General features: G+C 50.5%; 1 protein-coding gene across 4 annotated transcripts; it reads left to right on the forward strand.

Annotated features, from left to right (window-relative positions):
* Window positions 1-14,237: 14,237 nt before the first annotated feature.
* On the forward strand, window positions 14,238-18,471 carry KMT5C (lysine methyltransferase 5C; the record flags this gene model as incomplete). Of its 4 annotated transcripts, none has more annotated exons than XM_080704521.1 (8): window positions 14,238-14,347; window positions 14,477-14,660; window positions 15,005-15,114; window positions 15,307-15,470; window positions 15,573-15,592; window positions 17,318-17,454; window positions 17,577-17,761; window positions 17,969-18,471. In XM_080704521.1, the coding sequence occupies 8 exons, from the start codon at window positions 14,238-14,240 to the stop codon at window positions 18,469-18,471; spliced, it is 1,413 nt and encodes a 470-aa protein (XP_080560647.1). The 4 variants fall into 4 exon arrangements, with proteins under 4 accessions (XP_080560647.1, XP_080560648.1, XP_080560649.1 ...); XM_080704522.1 differs by having other exon boundaries at window positions 14,495-14,660; XM_080704523.1 differs by having other exon boundaries at window positions 14,495-14,660; window positions 17,577-17,758.
* Between the last annotated feature and the right edge of the window lie 1,732 nt (window positions 18,472-20,203).

Consider the following 20,203-nt stretch of genomic DNA (forward strand, 5'->3'; position numbering starts at 1 on the left):
CCTTCCTCAGTTTAGGACATAGGCATCTAGGGATCTAGTTTTCTTTTTCTTTTTCTCTTCTTTCTTTTTTTCTTCCTTCCTTCCTTCCTTCCTTTTTTTTTTTTTTTTTTTTTTTTGTGGTATCCCAGGGGCATTCTACCCCTCCTTTTTCTTTTTTCTTTGGAAATGGCCTTGCTAAATTGCTGATAGCCTCACTAAGTTGTTGAGGCTGGCCTATAATACTCCTATCTCAGCCTCCTAAGTACTGGAATTATAAGCATTTACTCCTTTTTTTTTTTCCTCAGTACTAGGGATGGAACCCAGGGATATTCTACCTCTGAGCTACACCTCCAGCCCTATTTTATTTTTATTTTTGAAACAGAATGTCCTTTGGTTAATGAGTCTCAATACTTGCTGAGGCTATCATTGAACCTGCGATCCTCCTGTTTAAGCCTCCCAAGTACTAGGATTACAAGTGAGTTCCATTTCACCCAGCTTCCCTTCTCTCTTTTATCCTTGCGGTAAAACACACAACATCTAATTCACCATTACATTTAAAAACAACGCTGAGCCGGGCATGGTGGTGCACACTTGTAATCCCAGTACTTGGGAGGCTGAGACAGGAGGATTGCACAGGTGATCAGCCAGCCTCAGCTACTTAGTGAGGCTCTCCACGATTTAGTGAAACCCTGTTTCAAAACAAAGAATAAACTGGGCGGGCTGGCACACACTTGTAATCCCAGTGAAACGGGGCGGGTGGGGGGGTTCTTGAGAGGAAACCCGGCGAGTTCTTGTCTATGGTGAGCGAAGAATGACACCCCTGCAGACCTCAGGAAGGGGAGTAAAAGGTTTATTGGAAGCATCAGGGAATGGGGGGAGAGTGGCTGAACGCCCCCAAAGGGGCTGGAACTCTGGGTCCAGCAGCTGCCTTCAGGACAATACTTGAGAGTAGCCCATGCTGAATTGCCTTCAGGTGCAGGCTGCTTTCTTCCAGAGTCCACGCGATCTTCTAGAAGGGAAAAGAGAAAAGTGGTCAAACATCCCAAAGGGGCTGGACTCCGGAGTCCAGTAGCTGCCTTCAGGGTCACTACCTGAGTGTCGCCCGAGCCAAGTGCCCATCAATTGCAAACTACTTTCTCCAGAGTCCACGCGATCTGCCAGAAAAGAGGTGCAGGTCACCCCTAGGGGCCTGGCCGGCCATGATGTCCAGCAGAGGCCTTCAGGTCACTACTCAAGAGTCGCCTGAGCCACGTGCCCTCAGATGCACTCTGCCTTCTCTCAGAGCCAACATGATCTGCGAGAGAGAAAACAGCTCCCCAAAAGGGGAGGGGATCCTAAGCGGGGAAAGTCCCCCTTTTGCCATTGAGTAAGGCAAAGGCCTGACCGCTTGCAAGTCCGTTTTGGTTAGGGTGACTTCCAAGGAGAATTCTGGGAAGTAGATCTCAGAATTTGCATAGGGTATTTGCAAGTCCTTGAAGAATCTCCTTTCAGTGAAGTGTCAGCCTTGCTCCTGGGTTTGGGCTCCTGGGTTTGTTGATTAGTAAACTGATGGCTTTGTGAAGCTCTGGTCCTTCTTATCTCTGAGCCTTTGGAGTTTCAGGCATTTGTCGCCCCTCAGGAAACTCAGGAAATTAACTTTTTTCTACCAAGGCCTTTTCCCTATCTGCCTTTTTCCTTTCTATCTCCTCACCAGCATTTGGGAGGCTGAGACAGGAGGATCCCGGTTTGCAGACAGCCTCAGCTACTTAGTGGGGCCCTTTGCAACTCAGTGAGACCCTGTTTCAAAATAAAGATTAAAAGCCAGGCGTGGTGGTGAACGCTTGTAATCCCAGCATTCGGGAGTCTGAGACCAGAGGATTGCAGCTCATGGACAGCCTCAGATACTTAGGAGCCCTCTGCAACTCAGTGAGACCCTGTTTCAAAATAAAGAATAAAAAATAGGGCAGGGGATATATCTCAGAGGCCAAATGCCTGTGGGTTCCATCTCCAGACCCGCAAAAAAAAAAAAAAAAAAAAAAAGAATAAAGCCGGGCGTGGTGGCACATGCTTGTAATCCCAGCATTCAGGAGGCTGAAATCCAGAGGATCACGGTTCGTGGACAACCTCAGCTACTTAGTGAGGCCCTCTGCAACTCAGTGAGACCCAGTTTCAAAATAAAGGATAAAAAGGCAGGGGATATAGCTCGGAGGTCAAATGCCTCTGGGTTCCATCCCCAGACTGGCAAAAAAGAAAGAAAGAAAGAAAGGAAGGAAGGAAGGAAGGAAGGAAGGAATAAAAATAGGGTTGTGGATGAAGCTCAGAGGTAGAATGTAGTAGGTTAAATCCTAGTACCAGCTGGGCGTGGTGGCGCACGCTTGTAATCCCTGTGCTTGGGAGGCTGAGACAGGAGGATCGCACAGGTTCAAAGCCAGCCTCAGCTACTGAGTGAGGCTCTCAGCAACTTAGTGAGACCCTGTTTCTAAATAAAGTATAAAAAATAAGTCTGGGAGTATAGCCCGGAGGTAGAAAAACCCCTGGGTTCCACCCTCAGTACCACAAATAAATAAATAAATCCTCAGTACCGCAAAAAAAAAAGTAAAAGTGCACAACTCTGTGGCATTTAGTACTTGTGCAATGTTACACAACCATTGCCACTATCTAGTTCCAGAATTGCATCATCATCCCAAAAGGAAACTGCACGCCCATTAGCATGATTCCCCACTCTTCCCCCACTGGGCCCCATCTGCCCTCCCCATCCCTGCCTCTGGCAATCAGTAATTTGCTTTCTGTCTCTATGGATTTACCAATTCTAGGTTATTTCATAGAAATGGACTCATACAATGTGTAAAATAGAAATGGACTCATACAAAGTGTGACTTTTGGTGTATGGCTCCCAGCAGCCAGCTTCAAGGTTCATACATTTTATTTTTTGGTACTAGAGGCTGAACCCAAGGGCATTCTACCTCTGAGCTACACCCCCAATCCTGCTTTATTTTATTTTATTTTGTAGTAGAAATTGGACCCAGGGGCATTGTGCTTCCAAGCTACACTCCAGGCCTTTTTTTTTTTTTTTTTTTTTTTTTCAGGTCTGGGGATGGAACCCAGGGGCATTTGACCTCTGAGCTACACCCCCTGCCCTGATTTTTATTCTTTATTTTGAAACAGGGTCTAACTAAGTTTTAGAGGGCCTCACTAAGTACCTGAGGCTGTCCACGAACCACAATCTTCAGGTCTCAGCCTCCCAAATGTTGGGATTACGGAGTGTGCATCACCATGCCCGGTCCTGGCCCTTTTTTTATTTTTTATTTTTATTTATTTATTTATTTATTTTTGTGGTACTGGGGTTCCTGGAAGCCCTTCTATCTCCGGGCTACACTCCCAGACCTATTTTTACATTTTTATTTGGAAACAGGGTCTCCTAAGCCAGCGCACGTGGCTGGCTTCGAACCTGCGCGATCCTCCTGTCTCTGCCTCCCAAGCGCGGGGATTACAAGCGTGCGCCACCACGCCCGGCTTATTTTTTATTTTGAAACAGGGTCTGGCTAAATTCCAGGAGGCTGGCCTCAAACCTGCAATTCTCCTCTCTCAGCTTCCCAAGTATTGGGATTACAGGCATGAGCCACCCACCCAACTTCAGGGTCCATAGACTGGCGAGGTTGGCCTTGAACCTATGAACCTCCTGTCTCAAGCCTCTCAAGTACTAGGATTACAGGCATGCACCAGCGCATCCAGCTAGGTTCCTCCTGGATATGCCACTCAGGTTGTTGCCTCAGCGCTTCCCTCTCGTCCCTGGTGACTCTTACCATGCTTGTGTTCAGCAGCTATGGTCTGCCTGGGCAACGAGGCCAAAAGGCTGAGTGCAAGCTCTGGAATCTGGTGTCTTCTGGGTTAAGGGAGCCAGGTACAGCTTGTTTACAAGCCTCACTTTGCTAATTCTGCAACGTGGGCATAATAACTGTCCCTCCCTCTCAGGGCTGTTTACAAATAGTATGTGTTAAGAGCTTAGTCATAAGGGCTGGGACTGTAGCTGGGTGGTAAAAAAAAAAAACCTTTCCTAGCGTGCATGAGGCTCTGTGTTTGACATCCAGCTAGCTACACGCACACAATAGCTCAGTAACTGGATAAGAAAGATAAATTCCCACGTCTACAGAAGTCATTCAGCTACCGACTGCTGAGCAAGTGACAGTGGTTCTGCTGGTCTCCACACGGCTGGGTGATGACTGTTGGGGTCAGGTGGGCAAATGGATTTCTTGCTCACACCACAGCCAGCTGGTGGCACTCTGAATATTCCTGACATGTGGGAAAAGAACAGATGGTAAATATACTGAGTTTGTGAACAAGGTCCTCTGCTGTGTTTTTCCTTCCCACTTCCAAGAGTCACCCCTCCTACCCTACTTTTGAATCCTTCTGCAGCATGTATCTACATGCAGACCCTGTTTTATGTGTTTTAAAACTTTGTAAAGCCAGACATGGTGGAGCATGCTTGTAAGCCCAGCATTCAGGAGGCTGAGACAGGAGGATCACGGTTTGCTGCCGGCCTCAGCTACTTAGTGAGGCTCTTTGCAACTCAGTGAGACCCTGTTTCAAAATAAAAAATAAAAAGCCGGGCGTGGCGACGCACACTTGTAATCCCAGCATTCGGGAGGCTGAGACCAGAGGATCGCGGTTCACAGACAGCCTCAGCTACTTAGTGAGGCCCTTTGCAACTCACTGAGACCTGGTTTCAAAATAAAGAATTAAAAAAAGGGCAGGAGATGTAGCTTGGAGGTCAAATGCCTCTGTGTTCCATCCCCAGACTCGCTAATAATAATAATAATAATAATAATAATAATAAAGAATAAAAAATAGTGCTGGGAGTGTAGCTCTGATGTAGAATGCTCCTGGGTTCCATTCCCCCGTACCTCCCACACACACACTCAAAAACATTGTAGATAGCATTTCATTGTGTAGATAATTGCATGTAGACACATTGTGCTGGGGGGGGGGTTTGCTGGCCAGGTGCATAAAGGGAGTGCTGGCTGAGCTATTTACACTGGCCTTTGGTGTTGCTGTGTAAAGACACACCATAGCCGGGCCTGGTGGTGCATGCTTATAATCCCTGCGCTTGGGAGGCTGAGACAGGAGGATCGCACAGGTTTGAAGCCAACCTCAGCTACTTAGTGAGGCTCTCAGCAATTTAGTGAGACCCTGTTTCAAAATAAAATAGAAAATAGGTCTGGGAGTATAGCCCGGAGGTAGAAAGCCTCTGGGTTCCACCCCCAGTACCACCAAAAAAAAAAAAAAATGACACGCCACTTCATGTGAGAGACTGGGACCTTTCCTTTTTTCACTGTTATAAACACTGGAGCCTTTATTCTTGTGCTTATTTCTTTGTTCTATGTAAGAGCTTCTCTAGGGTGTTTGCTCCCAAATTGAAGGACTGTGCTTTTTCTTTCTTTTTTTTTTCTTTTTTCTTTTTCTTGCGGTACTAGTGATTGAACCCAGAGGTATACTTTGAGCTACATCCCCAGCCCTATTTTTTATTTTTTATTCTTTATTCTGAAACAAGATCTTATTAAGTGGCAGAGGGCCTTTACTAAGTAGCTGAACCTGGCCTTGAACCTGTGTTCCTCCAGTCTCCACCTCCCAAGTATTGGAATTACAAGCATGCGCCACCACACCCAGTTAGGACTGTGCTTTTAAGATTCAAACATACTAGCTGGGTGTGGTGGCACTTGCTTGTAATCCCCCCCTCCCAACTCTTGGGAGGCTGAGACAGGAGGATCGCACAGGTTCGAAGCCAGCCTCAACTAATTAGTGAGGCTCTCAGCAACTTAGTGAGACCCTGTTTCCAAATAAAATAGAAAATAGGTCTGGGAGGATAGTCCGGAGGTAGGAAACCCCTGGGTTCACAAAATGAAACAGGGCCTCACTAGTCTTGCTAAATTTTTGAGACTGGCCTAGAACCTGCAATCATCCTATCTCAGCTTCCCAGTTACTGGAATTACAGGTGTGCGGCACCACACCCAGCTTTTTCATTATTTATTTATTTTCTGGCACTGGGAAATAAACCCAGGGGCATTCTATCTCCTAGTGTGTGTGTGTTTTGCTGGGGATTGAATATTTATTTATTTATTTATTTATTTATTTATTTATTTTTGCGGGTCTGGGGATGGAACCCAGGGGCATTTAACCTCCGAGTTACATCCCTTGCCCTATTTCTTATTCTTTATTTTGAAACTGGGTCTCACTGAGTTGCAAAGGGCCTCACTAAGTAGCTGAGTCTGTCCGCGAACCGCGATTCTCCGGTCTCAGCCTCCCAAATGCTGGGATTACAAGCGTGTGCCACCACGCACGGTTTATTTTTTTATTTTTTTATGGGTCTAGGGATGGAACCCAGGGGCATTTGCCCTCTGAGCTATAGCCCCTGCCCTATTTTTTATTCTTTGTTTTGAAACAGGGTCTCACTGAGTTGCAGAAGGCTTCACTAAGTTGTCGCGTCCCTAGGGCTCCGGCCCGCAGAGCCCCAAGAAAGAAGACACAAACACCGAGTCTGTTGACGATGCTTCCTCTTTAATGCTTCCCTTTAATGCTTCCCCGGCGTGCCCCTGCGTTCCCCGGCGTTTTTTCTCAATGCGCACAGGAGGCAAATATATCAGTCTCATAACCCCTCCCTCATCACTCCACCAACCCCAAGCTTCCCACAGCTAGGGCATGCGCATTTCTAACCCTCCCATAGGCGGGCTGGTGGTAGCACGAGGCGCTGCATCACTAATCATCCGTAGGACGCCTGATAGGGCTCACTTCACAGGCTCGGGGCACTGCCAGCCTCGTGAGCCTCGTGACTTGGCAACATGCCTAGGCGCTATCTTGAGTCCACACTGGCAACAAGCCTGGGTGCCATCTCGGTCCAGCCGAGTGGGCCCCGACACTAAGTAGCTGAGGCTGTCTGCGAACTGTGATCATCAGGTCTCAGCCTCTCAAATGCTGGGATTAGGACTTCCGGGAAGATGGCGATGGAGAAAAGTGGGGTTTACGAGCCCCACTAACAACCAATCTCTATTACCACAAAATCAGCACCTTTCATAGCCAGAAAACACCATCAGCAGAGAAACAAAAAATGTAATTACAAGGGACAGAGAAAAAGAGGGCTGGAAAAACGAGACACCAGAAAGAAAACAGATCTCAGTGCTGTGGCTGGAGCCATGACGCGGAGCGGCAGGCGCCATCTTCCCTTGCAGCACCAGGCTCCAGAGAGGAGGGGAACTCATAATGGAGCTCAGAACCAGAGAGGAGATAAGCCGGCCTCACGCCCGAGGACGTGACAGCAGCAACCTCACCGGACGGCACCAGATCAATGCACTCAACAGCCCACCAGGCTCCAGAGAGGAGCAGCGGACAGTGAGCCAAGGTGAGCCGCTGTGGAACAGCTGGGCGGGATTCGGCAGGTTTCTTGGCGCAGGGAGCATCTAAAGCTCCCAGAGGCTGGGCTCAGAACACCCTGCAGGGACTCAGAGTGGAGCTCAAAAACAGAAAAGAAATACGCCAGCCTCACGGCCGAGGGCGGTACAGCAGTGCCATATTGCCACCAGCGGAGGCAGCAGCTAATTCACCGAGTCCACTACAGCTCCATCTGCGCACTCAACAACAGTGAGTCAAATTGTGGCCCCTAGAGGAGAAATCCCAGTACTGTACTCCCAGGGACTTGACCCAGTGGGGGAGTGGTGGTGGCAGAGATATCACACCATAGGAGAACGCCCAACCTGTCACCCTCCATGGTCTAAAGCAGCCTCGATTGACTCCCAGGGTCTGAGACTCTGTGATACAACCCAGTAAAGGAGTAGTGGGGACCGAGATACCACAGACTCGAGATCCAGAGCACCTTAAGTGAAGTCGTAGTGACCCAAGGGAAGAACCCAGAGAAGGCACAAACTTACTAAATCATGGGAAAGAGGAATAACAATGGAGCAGTGAATGCCCACAACCCCACAACATCAGAACCCGATAAAACAGAAAATCAGAGATTTCTAGAAGATCAAATCAGGAAAATAACTGTAGAAATAATAGAGGTGTTTCAAAAAGAATTCAGAGAGAGATAAAGAGAGATAAAGGATACAATTAATGAAGTAAAGGCCTCAATTCAAAGTACAAACAACCGATTAGACCACGTGGAGAATAGAATCTCGCTCTTAGAAGATGATCAATCCAAAAATGAATGCATAGTTTCTAATCTTGAAAAAAATATCCAACAGCAGGAATCTGACATTGAAAAAATATGGGCCCATTTTAAGAGAGCTAACCTAAGAATAATTGGAATAGAGGAGGGAAAAGAAGGTGAAACCAAAGGGATCAATAATCTCTTCAAGGAAGTAATAGCAGAAAATTTCCAAACATAGAGCAAGAGGTTGATACACAGGTCCAGGAAACTTATAGAACTCCCTTTAAACAGGATCGGAGAAGAGGATCCCCATGCCACATAATTGTCAAAATGACCAATGTGGAAACCAAGCAGAGAATCTTAAAGGTAATAAAAACAAAGGGCCAAGTGACATTTAGAGGCAAACCAATTAGAATCACTCCAGACTTCCCAAACCAAGTCATGAGAGCCAGAAGGGCTTGGAGTAACATATTCCCAACTCTGAAAAAAAAAACAACTTCCAGCCAAAAATTTCCTAACCAGCAAAACTTTCTATCAAATTAGATGGGGAAATAAGAAGCTTCCACGACAAACAGAACAGAAACTGAAGGAATTTATGTCTTCAAAACCAGCGCTAGAGAAAATACTCAAAGAGATTAACTACAAAGAAGAAATAGGTAACACACACCAGAACCAGAGAAACAAGATTTTCCATCCAACAGACAACTAAGATTGGTTATCTGTGGAGATTCATTATTTATGTTAGTCTTTTACCTATCTCTAAATTGTATTGTTTGCCTTTATTGTTGTTAATTTCTAGGATTTCTAGTTGGAATATTAATATACCCTCAGATATAGCATTTGGAAATATTTTATCCCATTCTATCAGTAACTTTTAACTCTGTTTACATTGTCTTTGGATATACAATATTTTTTTATTTTTTAGGGAGTTTGTTTACACTTTTGTTGCCTGTGCCATTGACATCCTATCCAAGAAATCACTGCCAATTTCAATGTTGTGAGGTTTTATGACCCAGATTTTCTTCTAAAAATTTATAGTCTTAAGATTTATATTTAGGTCTTTTATCTATTTTGAGTTAATATTTGTATATGGTGTTAGGTAAGGGTCCAATTTTATTTTTTTATGTAATTATTATTTTTCAACAATATTTAGTTAAAAGATTATTATTTCCACCACCAAATGTTCGTGGAAACCTTGTCAAAAATAACTTGACAATATATGGAAGAATTTATCTCTAGGCTTTTATTTAATTCCATTGGTTTATATATCTGCCTTTAGAACAGTACTACACTGTTTCAATTACTGTAGCTTTATATGGTTTGAAATCAGAAAATATACATCTTCTAGCTTTGTTCTTCTTCGAGATTGTTTTGGGTATCTAGAGTCCATATTCCATATCAGGATAGATTTTTTTTCTGAAAAATGAATAAATAAATGTATGATAGTTTCACCTAAAAAATATTCTCTGGTAAGAAAGAAAGCAAAAAGAAATATTGAAATGTTACCTTTAAGTCATCAAAAACTTGGTATCAGACAAATGAAACTGTTATGTGAGATTATCATCGTTAATATTGGATAAATTGCTATAAAACTAGGTGTCAACCACTAAGCCAAGCATGGGAAGGAGGGATGGGGAGGGAACAGGGCGGGGATCGGGTAGGGGCTAACTGGGCGATGTGTGCATGTATGTCTACAAAAGTATTTTCTTTATACCATTATTATGTATGAATACAGTACACCAATAAAAAAATAAAATAAATAAAATTCTTACAACTAAAAAAAATAAAAATTAAAAATAAAAACTCCAAAAAAAAAAAATGCTGGGATTACAAATGTGCGCCACCACGACCGGCTTTATTTTTATTTTGAAATAGTGTGTTGTTGGGTTGTTAAGTCTCTCTACTTGCTGAGACTGTCTTTGAACCTTCAATCCTCCTGCTCAACCTCCCAAGTACTGGGATTACAGGCAGGTGACACCATACCTGGTGTCTTTGTCTTGTAGTTGTATTTGTGTGTGTGTGTGTGGGGGGGGGTCTGGGGATGGAACCCAGGGGCATTTTACCTCCAAGCTACACCCCCTGTCCTATTTTTATTCTTTATTTTGAAACAGGGTCTCAGTAAATTGCGGAGGTCCTCACTAAGTAGCTGAGGCCATTAACTGCCATTCTCTGGTCTCAGCCTCCTGAATGCTGGGATTACAAGGGTATGCCACCACGCCCGGCTTTGTCTTATAGTGTTTTTATTTATTTATTTATTTATTTTTTTGGTGGTACTGGGGTTCCTGGAAGCCCTTCTACCTCCGGGCTACACTCCCAGAACTATTTTTACATTTTTTTATATTTGGAAACAGGGTCTCCTAAGCCAGCGCACGCGGCTGGCTTCGAACCTGCGCGAACCTCCTGTCTCTGCCTCCCAAGCGCGGGGATTACAAGGGTGCGCCACCACGCCCGGCCTTATAGTGTTTTTATTTTGTTTGTTTTTGGTGGGTTTTTTTGGTGGCTTTTTTTTTTTTTTTTTTTTTTTTGTGGTAATGTAGTTCTCGGAAGCCATTCTACCTCCGGGCTACATTCCCAGACCTATTTTTTATATTTTTATTTGGAAACAGGGTCTTTTAAACCAGCGCAGCTGGCTTCGAACCTACCCGATCCTCCTGTCTCTGCCTCCCAAGCGCTGGGATTACAAGCCTGCGCCACCACGCCCGGCTTTGTTTTAGTTTTATAGATGGTAATCTGAAGCTCAGAGATCGCAAGCCACTTCCCCGAGGTCACATAGCAATGCAGAAACATTCAGACTCATCTCCATTGGTTGGTCATTAACTCAATGCACATTAACAAAGCATTTATTCTGTGCAATGCATTGTTCTAAGCACTTGGAATATATAGCTATAATAGAAAAAAAAAAAAGACTGCCTGCTCTGAGTGTGGAGTTTATTATTCTGGATGTAATTATGATGAACTGCTAATGATGTTTGCCTCTAGGATTGAAGGGGGTGATCCTAATTAGAGGGGGTTCTCTGGAGGGCATCCCGTGAGTCAGGGCTTGTCCTCAAAGCTCTACTTCTTAGTCTCCCCTGTATCTCACCAGTTCGTATCACATGAAAACCCCACAGAGTTCTTGTATCGATAATAAAGCCTATTTCCAAAGTGAAACGGGGTTACTGGAAGAGTGTAAGGGTGGTCTGGAAGGAAGGGAGAAGCGTCCTTTGTGGCCAGGCAGAGCTGTCAATAAAGTCTGTCGCCTTGGCAACCGCAGGCCTCACAGGGCGGAGCAATGGAGGCGCGCGCTTCTTCTCCACCGGCGGGCTCCGGATTTCTCCCTCTTGCGGTGGAAAAAGAAATAGAATACGGAGGTTAGGAGTCTACATTGACGGGCAAAAGCCTTAGCCAATGGGCGGGTGGGTCTTCCTAAGACCAGCCAATAATATACGAGTTCTGGAGCCGGCAGAGCCCGTCCTCTTTCCACTTGGACCTGGATAACCCGACCCTACCAGAGTTTCTCTGAGAGAGACCGCGCTTTCGTCCAATGAAGGGACTGGCTTCCGGCAGTAACAGAGGAGGCGGGATACGTCTCCATGGTAGTAACTGAAGGACAGGAACTTGAGCCAATGGTAGTAGTTCGCAACGCTTGTAGGCGGGGCGGGTGTGGCGGGGTTTTGTCAGGGCAGTGAAGAGGGGCCGAGAGGGGAGGAGAAGAGTGGGACTCGACCAATGGGAATGGCGCTAGCTCCATAGCAACGATAGAGTGGCGGGGAGGTGACCAATAGGAAGCCAGAGCGTCTGGTGGGGCGGGACCATAGAGCTGAGGGGTGGTGCAGCGACTGTTTCTGACGAGAGCTGGAGGAGGCAGTGGGAGGTGGTGGCGGCGGCAACGCGGGCGCCTGAAGAAGAGGAGAAGCCGGTGAGGGGCGGCGCGGGGCCCGACCTCTGAGCCCCCTCCCGGCCCCTGTCCCGCGCTGCCTTGGCTCCCAGTCGTCCCCCGCCCCCGATGTCCTCTGGCCCTTGCTCACGCCCAGGCGCCCACGTCTCCCGGATCTCGGGCTCCTCGGCGCGCGGCCCCTTCCCCGTGGTTCCACACTCAGGGCCTTTCCCGCACCCCCAGAGCCTTTCCCTGACGCCTCTCTCCCAGTTCTCTCCACCCCAGGGCCCCTTCCGGCCCCCCTCACCTCACAGGCCGCTCCCTCTGATTCCTCTTCCTGCACCCCCCAGGGCCCTCCCGGACCCCTTTCTCAAACCTCAGGCTTCTCCCTGCACCACCACCACCCTGCCTTTCCCTGACTTCTCTCACTCTTCTGTCCTCTCAGATCTTCCTCTAACCCTCCACTTCCCTTTGCCCATATTTCTCACTGCCTACCCAGATCCCTCCCTAGCAAGGATATTCCCCAGGCCCTTCCTTAGGTCCTTGATTCCTGAGCATTCAGGACTTCCCCAAACCCTGTTCTGGATACTCCAGGCTTTCTCGTTCCCCTCTCTAGACCCCAGGCCCTTCTCTGCTTTCCCTGGCCTGCCTGGGATCCCAGGTCTCCTCCAGGCCTTGCTTTGCTTTCTCAGATCCTTCCCAAGCCCCCAGGGCTTTCCTTTTGCTTTTCTGGGTTCCTCCCTGAGCCCCCAGGCCTTCTCCCGGCCCTTTCTGTCTTCCTCATGCTCCTCCCCCTCATCCCCCTCATCCCCCTCATCCCTCCTTGCTCCCTAGGCCCTGTCTGTAGCTCTTCTCTCTAGCACCGGGCCATTATGTTCTGGGCTGTATGTGTGTGTGTGTGTGTTATCCTATACTCTTTTTAATTTTTTTTCGGGTCTGGGGATGGAACCCAGGTGTGTGCGTGTGTGTGTGTGTGTGTGTGTGTGTGTGTGTGTGTGTGTTATCCTATACTCTTTAATTTTTTTTTTCGGGTCTGGGGATGGAACCCAGGTGTGTGTGTGTGTGTGTGTGTGTGTGTTATCCTATACTCTTTAATTTTTTTTTTCGGGTCTGGGGATGGAACCCAGGGGCATTCTACCTCAGATACACCCCCTGCCCTATTTTTTATTCTTTATTTTGAAATCGTGTCTCACTGAGTTGCAAAGGGCCTCACTAAGTAGCTGAGGCTGTCTGTGAACCTCTGGTCTCAGCCTCCAAATGCTGGGATTATAAATGTGCGCCACCACGCCCGGCTTATCCTATACTCTTTATCTTCTGTGTTTTCCGCAGAACTCTCCTGCAGTGGCCCCTCATTTGCCTCAGCCTTCCTGTCTTTTCCAGATCCCTCCTCCAGCTGAAGTAGTTTCTGATGTCTCTGCCCATCCCCCTTTACCGGTTCTCATCTACTCCTCTCCAGAGACACTGATAAGCCTTAGGCTCCATAATATAGTACACAGCAGCAGACCCTTCTTCAGTGATAGGTTTCGTTTCATTTTGTCATTTTCTTAATCGTTTCATTTTTCTGTCCTCGCTCCTTTTTTCCATCATTTTACCTATTCTACCTCTCCACGCTGTTCCCTTTCTCTCCCCTACCCCATTTTTGTCCTTCAGTCCCCTCTTCTCTACAATCCTTGGAGAGGGACCAGGTGCTGGGATCCCTTCTCTAGGCTGCTTGGGGCTTCACCCAGAACCTCTTGACCCCCACCCCCAGGACTGCTGAGGAGGGAAAGGGTAGAGATCAAGGCCCAGTGTAGGGAGGTGAGGCCAAGCTTTCTGCTGACTCCCACCTGCCTCCGGTGGTGCTAAGCAGCTTTGGAGCTATCCCAGACTGCCAATTAATCAGCTTTCCCTAGGCTGATAGAGACTTATGTGCACTTGTACCAGGGGGTTTGCATGTGCCTGGTACACATGCACAGGAGGGTGTGCATATGCAGGACAGGTGTGTGTATTTGGGGGATTTGCAGGCACTGCAGAGAAGGGAATGGGGGTGCTAAGCTGACACTGGGCTGTATTTTTTAGGAGGTTTCCCCACTGTCAGAATACCTGTTGCATCTCGTCTTCCCCCAAAGCCCTGTGAAGTCAGTATTACTTTTTTCCCATTGCCGTTCTACAGATGAGCAGACTGCAGGGCCACCTCAGCATCCCACACAGTTTCTAAGTGGCACTGAGCACACCCCCTCACTGTACTCCTGCTGTGCCCTCAGGCCCCCTGATCTCTGCCAGAGGCAGCATGCTCTGCACAGCACTATGGGCCCAGACAGAGTGACAGCCCGAGAACTTTGTGAGAACGATGACCTAGCCACCAGCCTCGTCCTAGACCCCTACCTTGGCTTCCGCACCCATAAGATGAACATCAGGTGAGGTGACCCAGGGGCAAGGTGGGCCCGGATGGGACCCCTCTTCTTGCACCTTGGCACCCCTCAGCCCATCCTCCCTGCAGCTCCTGGTGGGGTTGGAGGCAGGGCCAAGAAGGCCCTGGGACCCAGGTGTGCCCTCTCCCCCAGCCCGGTGCCCCCCCTGCGGCGACAGCATCACCTGCGCTCAGCGCTGGAAGCTTTCCTGAGGCAGCGGGACCTGGAGGCTGCGTACCGGGCCCTGACGCTGGGAGGCTGGATGGCCCACTACTTCCAGAGCCGGGGCCCGCGGCAGGAGACTGCCCTCAAGACCCACGTGAGGGAGCCCCTCTCTTGCCCTGTGTGTGCCCTCCCCTCTCCTCACCTGGCTTGTAGATGTGTGCTCTAGGTCCCTCGATAGAGCAGCCCCCCCAGGGGTCCTGACAGCCTAGCCCTTGGGACACCTAAGGTGAGGCTTAGAGAATCCTAGGAGAATTAGGATTCCTCTGAGATGGAGTCTGCCTTCTTAACAGAGGAGGACACTGAGGCCCCCTGAGAAGGGGGTGCTGGGCCCCGGACCACATAGCCAGCGAGTCAGTGGCAGAGCAGGCCTATTCCCCAAGAGAGATCCCCCACAGCTGGCCCTGCCCACCTCTTCATCCTGCACCCCACACTCTGCAGGTCTTTCGCTACCTCCGTGCCTTCCTGCCCGAAAGTGGCTTCACCATCCTGCCCTGCACCCGCTACTCCATGGAGACCAACGGGGCCAAGATTGTGTCCACCCGTGCTTGGTAAAGGGCTGCACAGGGAGGCAAGACCCAGTTTCTATGGGGGAGGTGAGGCCCAGAGGGGTGGGGGGTGGGGAGGCAAAGGGACCTGGCAGGTTTGACAAAGACCAGAGCCAATGTGGTGGCCAGCACCATCCCCTGGAGTCTGCCCTCGGGAGGCAGTGCTCAGAGCCTCAGGCCCTGGCCTTTTGGCAGGAAAAAGAATGAAAAGCTGGAGATGCTGGTGGGCTGCATTGCAGAACTGCGGGAGGCGGATGAGGAGCTACTGAGGGCTGGCGAGAATGACTTTAGCATTATGTATTCCACCCGCAAGAGGAGCACACAGCTCTGGCTTGGACCAGCCGCCTTCATCAACCACGGTGAGGGTGGGGCCTGGGGACTACTGTGTCTGGGGAGGGGCAGCCCCACCCTCTCACTTGCTCACCACCTCTCTTCTCTCCTCCTCACCTGACTGGCTCCAGACTGCATACCCAACTGCAAGGTAAGAGCTGCAGACGCCAGGAGGAGTGGGGGTATGGGAAATGAGGGGCTGTGGATAGGGAGGAATGCTGGGGAGTCTCAGAGCGCCCCAAATCATCCCACCTGACCAAGCAGCTTCCTGGCCTGGCAGCCCCTCTGTTTGGCTGCAGCATCCAGAACAGGCAAGAGCAAGGTGTGTATTTCCGAGGCTGTCAGGAGGAGGGCCTTCTGCCTGACCCTTTGAGCAGTCGCTAGAACCCAGGCTGCCAGCTGAAATGCTCTGAAATGGAGCCTGGGTGTGATGGGAAGACAGCTCAGGCCCCTCCCATGAGCATAGCCCCATGTGGATATTTGTGATGACCAGAGAGAACCCTCCCCCTCACACACTAGTGACCAAGGACAAGGACCAAGTACTCCATAGGAAACCCTCCGGGTGGTGGGGCAGGGTGAGAGGGAAGTGCAGCTGACATGACCATTGCTGGGAATCCCTGGGACCGAAAGGGGGCAAGCTCAGACTCCAGGCAGAACTGGGGTTTGAGTCCTGGCTTCATTGCTTAGCCTTGGGTTTCTCCTCTCAGACACCCCTAGGACTGGTGAGGGACACCTGAGACTGCTCTGGTTATGAGTATCAGAGGATCCTGGAATGAGTGACACACAGCCCTCGTCTGGCCATCTAACCCTGCACACAGACAATGGGTGGGGTGGAAAAGCAGAGAGGCACAGGCAAAAGTGGCCAGCTCAGAGATCTGGAACGGCCAGCTTCACAGAGGCAACACCACCACTCTGAGTGTTGAAGGAAATCGACGGCATGAGAGGGCATCCCAGGCAGGACATGCCGTGCCAAGGGGCTGAGGCTCTGCCGAGGCACAGAATGCCCAAGGATGACATGGGCCCAGCCCGGGAACCCTGAGTACTCCTACCAGGGTTCATAATGGAAGAGTGGGTTTCCAGACAGCTATGACAGCTGGCTTGCAGGAGGTTTGGTGGGGAGGGAAGAGGATAGACGCAGCCAGCCGCAGGCAGGCTGATGTGTGACTGAACTTGAGGTGACATGGGGAGGGGTTCCAGGTAGGATGTGGGAGGAGGGAAGGATGAGGACTCAGGAGGTGCTGGCCACTTGGCATGGAGACTGTCAGGCAGGGAGGTATCAAGGGCCACTTTAGACAAGTGTTAGGCTTGAGTGGACAGGTGGGTGGATGGGTGGAAGGGGGCAGATGTTGGTTGTGCCCTCTCCCAGATGGGGAATGCAGAGGCAAGCACAGGTATGGGGGAAGGCTAGGAGGATGAGGAGTCCCATGGGACAGCCACTGGGCAAGTGATCCCCGAGATGGGGATAGAGGAGATGCAGATTGTACTGTAGAATGGACACAGGCCTCCAGGAAGGGAGGCAGCCCTAAGCTGGGGAGCAGGGAGTGGGCAGCCCAGAGGGGAGGGGCTTGCATGTGTCAGAGGGGGTGGAGCTTGGCACCAGCCTCAGAAGCCTGAGGAAGAATGCGGGAGGAAGCAGCAGTCACTGCTGCGAGGAGGTCAGGTTAACTTGTCCTGCAGAGGGGTGGACACCAGCCAGCAGGTAGATTGCAGAGGACAGGCCCTGGGCAGGGTGGCTGCCCGAGAATGGTGTTTCTCAGGGGCTCTGTGGCCCATCCTAGGAAAAGACACTTGGGCTGGGGTGCCTAGCCAGGTCCGGGGAACAAGTCAGCTCCGGCCCTGTGCCCTAGGCTAGGGTGCTGAGCAGGCATGGCCCCAGTTTGTGCCTGCAGATGGGAACACGGCCTGTGTGAAGGTTCTCCGGGACATTGAGCCAGGGGATGAAGTGACATGTTTCTACGGTGATGGCTTCTTCGGTGAGAAGAATGAACACTGTGAATGCTATACCTGCGAAAGGTGGGCACAGGGCGGAGGGCAGGCAGGGCTGGACAGGCCAGCCAGCTGGGAGTCTGGAGTCCCTGAGCACGTCCAACCCCAGCCTTTCCCTTCTCCTTGTCTCCCCCCGCCCTACCTCCCAGGAAAGGCGAAGGAGCCTTCCGACTGAGGCCCAAGGAGCCTGAACTGCTGCCACAGCCCCTGGACAAGTACGAGCTCCGGGAGACCAAGCAGCGGCTGCAGCAGAGCATGGACAGCAGTCGGCAGAACCTACTGGTCCCGCGGGCCTGCAGCCACCTGTCCCCACTGCTCCGGGACCCATTCTGTGGTGAGCACAGGCTGTTGGGACCTTTCCCCACCTGCCTTCTCCTACATCCTGCCTCAATCCCTGACAGGCCTTGCTGTTGAATGCAATTCCTTGTGTTGATTCTTTCTGAAGAGCTTGGTGCAGAACTGTCCCCTTCTTCAGAGAATCTGCTCAGGCCCTGCCAACACAGCCTCTGCTCTCTTCCTCTTTCCCTCTGGATCCCCACAGCCGCCTGCCAGCCCCTGCACCTGCCACCCTGCGGGCCCCACCTAGACAGTTCGCCCCTCTGGCTCCAGTGGCTGCCTCAGCCCCAGCCCCGAGTACGGCCCCGGAAGCGACGACGACGTCCCCGGCCCCATCAGACCCCAGACCCCCCTGTCCTCCGTGCTGCCTACATCTCCCTGCACCGGTGGGGGGGCTGTGGCCCCCACTGCCGCCTACGGGCTGAGGCCGTGGTGGCCCTTGGCCTCCCCGCTCGCACCCACTGGGCCCCTCAGCAGGACTGGCACTGGGCCCGGCGCTATGGGCTGCCTTACGTGGTGCGTGTGGACCTTAGCCGCCTGGCCCCAACCTCACCAGCCACCCCTGCCCGGGCTGGGATCCCAGGCCCTATCCCCGTCCCCATCCCTAAGCAGGCCCTTGCCTTTGCCCCCTTCTCCCCACCCAAGCGCCTGCGGCTGGTGGTCAACCATGGTTCCATTGACCTGGATGTCAAAAGTGATGAGCCATGATGAACTGGGTAGGGAGGCCTAGACCAGGAGAGAGGAGCAGCCTCCTCCTGGGCCCCTCTCCAGAAGGAACCCTTGGGCCTCAGAGAGGGAGCTAGCTGCTCTTTGACCCCAGCACAGCTCTAATCCCGGGAGGGAGTTGGTTAGGACATCCCCGGGGATCTGACCCCTGACTCTCTGTGACTGCTGACCCCTGAGCCACCCTACCCCAGCAGGGAGCCCTGGCCATTTGCTGCCCTCCCACACCCACCTCAGGACTGCAGGAGCCATCCCCGTCCCCTCGGCCCCTTCCTACCCAGGGAGCAAAGCCATTAAGGGGGTAGGGCTGCCCCGTGGTGTCTCCCCAGAAGCCCAGGCCTTGTGAGGAGGTGGAACTGACTTGGGGGTAGCCTCCTAGAGGTTACCCCCTGATGGGGAGGGGTGTGCTCGGCTCTGAGGGAAGGGCAGGATGGGTGGGTGGTATCTGGGGGCGCGTCCTCCTCACCACCCCTGTAGGTCTCAGGGAGGCCGGGTGCGACCTCATCTTTTTCATGGTGCTATCCCTGGTGCTACTGGGGTGTGGGGACTCCCTCCCCTCCACACCAGAATGGGATATGCTAGGGGATTGGAAGCACTTGAACTTTTTTTTTTTTAATTAAAATCTTGTTATAAGCAGTGCCCTTGGAAAGTTATTGTTTCAGTTGATGTTTCAGAGGCTATCAGGACAGCGAGGCTTCAGGCAGGGGTGAGGGGGTGGCCCAGGCTGGAGGTCCATGAGCTATGCTGAAACCTCGGGGAGGGTGAAGGGCAGTCGAATTTGAGGCCTGTGAGGTACCAATGCCCCACCACCCTTCAAACTGTGATTGTAGGAAATGTCTCTGGCCAGGTATAGTGGTACATGCCTATATACTTGGGAGGATCAAAAATTTGAGGACAGCAACTTAGCCAAACTCTCCACAACCTAGCAAGACTGTTTCAAAACAAAAACTAAAAGAGACTGGGAGTGTACTCAGAGGTAGGTAGAATGCCCCTAGGTTCAATCCCCAGTACCCTTCCCAATTTTTTTTTTGTGTGTGTGTGTATGTGTGTGTGTGTGTGTGCGCGCTACTGGAGGTGGAACCCAGAGGCTTTCTACCTCCAGGCTATACTCCCATACCTTTTTTTATATTTTATTTGGAAACAGGGTCTCACTAAGTTGCTGAAAGCCTCACTAAGTAGCTGAGGCTGGCTTCGAACCCATGTGATCCTCCTGTCTCAGCCTCCCAAGCGCAGGGATTACAAGCGTGTGCCACCACGCCCAGCTTTCTAATTTTTTAAATTAAAAAAAAAGTAAATTGGGCATGGTGGTTCGTGCCTATAATTCCAGTACTTGGGAAGTTGAGACAGGAGGATCACAGGTTCGAGACCAGCCTCAGCAACTTAGCAAAACCCTGTTTCAGAATAAAATAATAAGCTGGGTGTGATGGTATATGCTTGTAATCCCAGTACTTGGGAATCTGAAAAAGGAGGATCACAGGTTCATGGCTAGCCTCAGCTACTTAGTGAGACCCTCTTTCAAAATAAAGAATAAAAAATAGGGCTGGGGTTGTAGCTTGGAGTAGAATTCTCCTGGGTTCAATTGCCAGTACCGCAAAATAAACTAAAATAGGGCTGGGTGGCTGGGTGTGGTGGCCCATGCTTGAAATTCCTGAGCTTGGGAGGCTGAGACAGGAGGATCACACAGATTTGAGCTAGCCTCTCTGGCTTAAGAGACCCT

This window comes from Muscardinus avellanarius (assembly GCF_963383645.1).
Source record: "Muscardinus avellanarius genome assembly, chromosome: 10".
In the NCBI taxonomy this organism is placed as follows: domain Eukaryota; kingdom Metazoa; phylum Chordata; class Mammalia; order Rodentia; family Gliridae; genus Muscardinus; species Muscardinus avellanarius.